Source organism: Lactuca sativa, chromosome 7, assembly GCF_002870075.4.
Source record: "Lactuca sativa cultivar Salinas chromosome 7, Lsat_Salinas_v11, whole genome shotgun sequence".
NCBI lineage: Eukaryota > Viridiplantae > Streptophyta > Magnoliopsida > Asterales > Asteraceae > Lactuca > Lactuca sativa.
Genome location: NC_056629.2, coordinates 60666576 through 60673595, shown reverse-complemented (window position 1 = coordinate 60673595; position 7020 = coordinate 60666576). Strand labels below are relative to the sequence as shown.

The window sequence follows — 7020 nt, the reverse complement described above, 5'->3', positions numbered from 1 at the left end:
AAAGAATGCCAAAATCCGAGTTATAACAAAGAAGTTATGACCTGTCGAAGTTTCGCAACAGAACCGGCAACGCAAAATGACGTAAAAAGTGAAATTTACGTTAGAGCGATATTTAGCCTTAGTGATCTAAACGAAAGTCATAGCGTTCATTAAACCGAGAGCGTGCATAAAAAGAACGCCCAAATCTGACTTCGTATGAGGAAGTTATGATTTTTCGAAGTTTCGACTTAGCAGTATGCAGCCCGAATACTCGATTTGAGATCGAACGGTTTTTAGCCGAAACAATCTAAATGAGAATTGAAGATCTCGTTAATTTTAGTGAAACGATGAAAAGATAGGCGAAAACGGACGTCGGATGAAGAAGTTATGAATTTATAACAGAGCTTTCCTGTCCCGTCCTACTAAAAATAAATAATAAAAATAAAGTCAAAATTAGCCGATGTTGTCTAAACGAAAGTTGTAGAGCATAGTCTCACCTACGCGGGGATATAAAGAACGTCGAAAACGGAGTTCGTATGAGGAAAATATGAATTTTTGAAGTTTATTAGATATTTTCAATATTTAATTTAAATATAAAATAACCGATATTATCCAGGGGGAGTCAGCGATCCTATCCTCATTACGCCCAACGTAATTTCATATTACGCCCAGCGTAATTGGGTTTCCAGCCCCCTATAAAAGGATGTCGAGGGCAGTCGATTCTTTTGCTCATTTCTTCCCTTTCTCTCACGTTTTTGCATCGTTTTTCGTGCAAGAATTATCCCGAAGCCCCGGTATCATTCCCGAGCTCCGAAGCAAGTCCCGAAGCCTCGAAGATCTCGAGAAGTGCAATTCCTGAGCCGAAGCTCTGCCCGCGAGGAGTCTGGGTTTTGTGAAGATCTTCTAGATCTGTCGAAGAATACTACTTCTATAAGCCGTAGTGCTGTCCGATCATCTTCTGATCAAGTGAGTGTGTGGTTACTTTCTTCTAACGCATAATTATGAAGTATTTTATACAAAATACGTGTTATGTGTATATTTTGTTGTTATATGTGTGAATGTATATTCACTTCCTTCTATCTCATAGAGATGATTTATTCTCTATGAAATACGTGTTATGTGTATGTGTCTCATCTGTTGTTTGGAATATGTATTGAATGAGAATGCTATACAGGTTTTAAACTATGTATAAAAATATATATTTTTATCTACTAATATGTCGGGTAGAACATGGGTATATAGTTGTGTGATAAACAGATGAGAGGCCTCGATGTTGTTGCTAATTCAGTCATCTAGCAGAGTTTAGATGACGACCACAGACTTTTCTAGACAGTCTTGTGGAACGGTAGCAGGTTCGCCACCTGTAAGTGTTAATGAACTTGGGTGTTCATTCGCTGTACTCCATCCCCCTCATGGTTGCCTTATTTGACTTATGTTGCTGAGGAACCCCCGAAGCATGTGTTGTCGCCCCGATGAAATATTCTTAGACTAGGTCCCTTGTGTTAGTTGTTTTAGAGACATAAAGTGAGAATAACGGGAATGGGTAATTGGATTATTGTTGGTTAATGAAAATAAAGTTAATTACTTATTGTGGGTTGAAAACCCTATATGCTCACCAAGCTCCCAAGCCTGACCCACTCAGTTTTATTTGTATTACAGGAAGTGGCGCAAGGGCATAAGATGGATGAATCATCAAGTTGTTTTGTTTACAAGTCTGTATATGTATATATTTAGTGAACGACTTGTAATGTTATCGTTTATGCTTTATGGTCTGTATCGGAACATGACATCCCGAGTTTTGATTATATAATGAAAATACATTTCTTGATGAAATGCTTTGGTAAATATTATTTTATCATACTTTGTTTTTGGGAACAATTTCCGCAACTCTTTCAAATCAAAAGGATTTACTCTGAAATTATTTTAAAAGCATAAATGAAAATTGGTCTTTTCTGGCCGAGATTTTAGGGATGTCACATTTGTGGGACTCTGAGTGATGGGAGTTAGCCATTAGCTGAATACGTCAAGTCACATGTGATCAGGGTTGAATAATCTCAGAGTGCTGGATTTGGCCCTATTGCACAGCTCTCGTTTGAGTCTAACCATTGTAGGGACGAGTCCTTTACTTGAAGGATTATCTGAGCCTCGTCACATGTGATGGTATTTAGGTGGTGGCTAATTGGCATTATGAAGATACCTTAAGTAGTTGAGGACTGGGTGCGGGTTGGAGGTTACCCTAGGGCAAGCCTAGGATGAGAGTAGTGTTGGCAACAATGTTAGTGGTAGTAAAAGGGACTTGGTGGAGTCGAGGAAATTATTGATGAAAGTATGAATATTTGTGGAAGGTAGTATGGGCCCGTATTACTCAAAGTAGAGGATCCGTATTCGATTCAAGAAGGACTAAGATAAAACCAGGAAACTGGTAGTAAATGTGAGATTCCTCAGCAGTGAGGAGTATTTTGATGATAGTTATGTTATGACTCATGTGGTATGGTGACGCTACAAGGTAGACCAGTGGGTACTTCAGGTGCCAAGGAGGGATCAGGTTCGGGTTTAGGAGCCGAGCAGCTCGGGGAGCAGATGGGAGAGTTTTTATCAACTGAGATTACGCGCAGTATTCTGGACCAGACTCCTGTGATCTTTGGTATGGTTAAGGAGGGGATTTTGGAGCTTTTGGATAGCCGCCTCGAGGCCTTTCGGGCCGAGATCGTTATTGGGCAGTTAGGGGCTCCTCTGGGGTCCAATGTGTATGGATGTCTGGGATTGCTCGGAAGGGAGGATCCCGTTATTAGCTCTTTTCATCAAGGATTAGAGGTGGGTTACACACCTTGTCTCCAGGAGAGTCCACTATAAGATTGGATCGTTATGGAGGTTTTGTGAGCCATACGCGAGGATTTACCCAACATTATTAAGCGTGTTACTGGCAGGGTAAACGCTAGGTTTCAGGGTCAGACAGCAACAGTTCAGACGGTTTATGGGGTAGTCAGAGTAACTCGGGAGCAAGAGATTGGGTTAGATGTGCAGTTAGGGAAGAGGAAGTTGATTTCTAGTTAGGATCAACTAGTGGAGCAGTTACACACTGCCATAGCTGACTCAAGATACCAGAGTGGTCGTGGAGGGTGTGCAAGGGATGAAGGGATACATGAGAATGTTCACGTCAGATCTAAGTGCGGCAGGTTTGGGTGGATGGGTCACAATCCCCGGGAATGCACATTGGAGGTAGAGTTGTGCCATCGTTGTCATCAGCCCAGACATATCAGGGCAAGTTTCTCCCGTGTAGTGGTTAAATCAGTTCAGGTTTCATCACAGACACTTCGGCAGAGAGAGGGAGTTCAAGTTCCAAAGCCCATGGTTCCGCAGGAAGTCAAGATCGAGCCACAATAGATCGCTGGTATGTATTTCAATTCAGCTTCTGTTTGTGATTTTATTGTTATGGTACTGCATCGATGTTAGTAAAGTGCATTTCAGAATATTATGTTTCCTGCTTATGATTTAGTTATATGCCATATGCATACCATGAATGCGAGAGCAGTAGTTCAAAGATGTTTCCCTTTAGAGTAGGTTCTTAGGATGCAGTCATTGTAGCAAGTGTGAGTAGGGCTCGAGAGGCATTTTGTTTGTCTGCAAGAGTAGTTCAGATTTGGTATTGGTTAGTTTTGGAGCTCTAGCGGTGGTAAGCGTTGGTTGTCAGCAGATTGACTCTTTAGATGGAAAGAAGGATTGGGAATCCTTTCCAAGCAAGTGAACTGTAAGGAGTTAGCTGAATCGAAGTGGGGGAGAACCCTCCAAGTATTCATGAGTAGAAGTAGTGCGGAACTAGGTTGAGTTCGCAACCTTTGAGAAGGAAGGAAAGCAGCCAAAGGGGCTACGAGTAGGGGAAACGATACATATATTATGCCAATTTTGATAATTTTCTATGTTATAAATGATTAGAAAGCAAGAAGCAAAATAAGAACACCAAGAACACAAAACACCGATGGAAAGCCTTGTAGGGGAAACAATAGGATTCTACTTGGCATAATAATGAAATCAACAAAATTGAAAAAGGCTACCATGAATCTAGTCGATAATATGAAGAGGATATAATGGTATGATAAAAATATGTGTTCATGGGGGCGTAGTTAAACATTTCAGCTATTGGGCTTAAAATCAACAAAAATATTAAAGGTATTATGCATAGATACAGATTACAGAAGATCAATCTAGAAGATTGATAAGAAAGGAGCATCATCATAGAATGATTGTGGCAAAATTTTGTAAAAAATAGATAAAACAAAAAGGACCAAGCAACAATAGTTAGGTCTTCCGTCGTCATCTCTTATCTTCATAACCACTTCTTAACTTCTACATAAACCCCATTCATCTTCATTACTCCCATTCATTCTTTATAGTTTTACCACTTTTTTACCCTAACACGTCCTCCAATTTTCATTCATTGTTAAAGAAAAAAAACGCACAAATTTGGCAATGTTTCAAAGGACCAAAAGGCTGTTCAAAAGAAGCATTGAAACATTCAAGTCCTACTTCTCCGAAGGTTACCAAAAGCTTCCTAAAACCCCATCATACAATGTCGGTTTCAGCCCGACAAATATGTACTCTGAATTCGTCGATCAATGGGAGGCTGCAGACCGTATTATGGCAGTTGCATACGAAAATAATACAGACAACTTGAAGCACAAGAAATCATCTATGTTGATCAATCAACATGAAGTTAATAGAAGGAAGCAACATAAACACGAAGACACAACACTTAAAGGAGAGGAAAAGAGGTATATGGTGACAAGAAGGTTGAAAGAACTGGAACTATTAGATGGAAATAATGTGGATCATATTCATGATATTCAAGAAGTTCTTCATTACTATTCTAGGTTATCATGTCCTACTTATCGTGAAATGGTCGATAAATTTATGATGGATATATACTCAGAGGTCCTTAGTTTACCAAGTCGATCTTGATTCAAAGGCAAGAATAATGCATGTTCGAGTTTAGATCATTCGTGTCTTATTCTTTCACAAAAACACCCAATAGATTTCTGCAACCTACTGTCTGTTTAGAAGGTAATCGGATTAAAAACCGTAACTTTTTTCTTTTGTTTCAAATTCATTTGTACAACGCTTATGAGTTTTTTATTTGCGTCGTGTTGCTTGGTTTGACTAACTTACAATGTACGTTTCACGATTCTTCTTATCTTATGGATAGAGGGTGATTGATGTCAATATAGGAAAATAATGTGGGGTACTCTTTGGTGTGATAAGTTCAACCTAGCTTCAAAGCAAAGTCAAGGTTACAAGTAAAAACTCGACATCACACAAAGTTGCATTTTAGCCCTTATACTTCTATAATTTCCCGTTCAGGAGAATTTATGGTATATAACTATATGTTAGTTCATTTAGAGGGTTGTTATGTTCGTTTTCATGAAGGATAATCATGATTTAACTTTATGGTTTTCCTTTGGGCGTTTATTTATGTATGTAATTGTCTTTAGATAAGAAGAAGAATCCTTTCGATCAAGAAAGAATATGACACCCTTTTTGCATGCCACTTGCCCACTTCTTAAGATTCTTTGAAAATCTTAGCTGCTAGTTTATATTAGGGTGTTTTTGTTTTTTTCTTCATTAATTTATTTAAGGAAAAATGACTTAAAAACCCAACGAAGTTTCCAAATCGTTCAAAAAACCCCAATCATGTTTTGTCTGTTCAAAAAAACCCAACAAACTTAACATTTTGTCTAAAAAGCCCAACTAAGTTACACTTTCCTGAAAGTCAAATAAGAGAATCAGATGACGTGGCTTATTACCGTATCGATAAAATGACTTGTTAGACCAACGAAGTTTCCAAAACGTTTAAAAAACCCCAATCATGTTTTGACTGTTCAAAAAAAACCCAACGAACTTAAACAAAACAAAATTGGAATTTTCTGAACGGTTTGGAACTTTGTTGGATTTTTTAGACAAAATGTTAAGTTCGTTGAGTTTTTTTGAACTGACAAAACATGATTGAGGTTTTTTGAATGGTTTTGAAACTTCGTTGGACTGTTAAGTCATTTTCCCTTTATTTAATTAGTAAACCATAGTTATATACTATTCCGAAGAGAATATAGTTATATAAGTATATAACTCACGGGCCATGCATGGCAAACCAACTTATAAAATGATAATGACGTGAAACTTATAATTCTTTGCGTAAACGAGGTGGAGATGGCAGGAATACTAAAATTTGGAAGGAGGTTTAGATCGGAGAAGAACCTTTGAAAGTAAAATTTTATATATTATATATTTTATATAAAATGTGACTGTTTATTTGCGGATAGGTGGAACAAATATTAGACTTGGGAATGGAGTAGATCTATCAAAGGAGGAAGATTAAAGTGTAGATGATCTTATTAGCATGCATGCTTGCAGTGGCAGATCCACACCGCAAGTCAATTGGGGTCTAGTTTTTAGTTAATATAACTAAAAATTAGTATTGTAAAAAGTTCGATTAGGTCCGATTAATCTCTAGGTGCTACTCGATCAATTAAAAGGTGCCTAGCGATTAATCCATATATAGACAATGAGTGAAATAGTAGAACCGATGATATTTTAATATTTTGAAGAAATTATATCTCAATAAAAACTATTTAAGGTATGACCAATCTTTTATTAATCATATTAAACTACTTTGTTATGATATTAGTGTTATTTATAATTTTTTATATGATATTAGTCATATTTAATTTTTAAAAGTTCAATAAATTAGCAATTAATGGTCTCCGATTAATATCCGTCTAGCCGATTAATCCCTTAACCTAGTCCACCGACTAGCTAATGCCAAACGATTTTTACAACATTGTTAAAAACTAAAAATAATTAAGGTAATATCATGATTATAATCTATGTATTTTTTTCTATCAAATGGATCTCAAAGAAGATCACTTAGATCAATTTCATCAGACACTTATGTGGTAGAGCTAGGTTTGTGGAATATGTTGAAGGCATTCTTGTTGATAGTTTTTTTATATATAAAACTTACTAATAAATAACATATCTCAATCAGCAATC

At 37.2% G+C, this 7020-nt stretch overlaps 1 protein-coding gene across 1 annotated transcript; it reads left to right on the top strand.

The window, feature by feature from the left end:
- The first annotated feature begins 1411 nt into the window (after positions 1-1411).
- LOC111883859 (uncharacterized) lies at positions 1412-5484 on the top strand. The gene is made up of 2 exons (XM_023880190.3): positions 1412-1437; positions 4458-5484. Exons 1-2 carry the CDS (start codon positions 1412-1414, stop codon positions 4933-4935), a joined length of 504 nt encoding a protein of 167 aa, XP_023735958.2. The 3' UTR covers positions 4936-5484.
- Positions 5485-7020: the final 1536 nt, after the last annotated feature.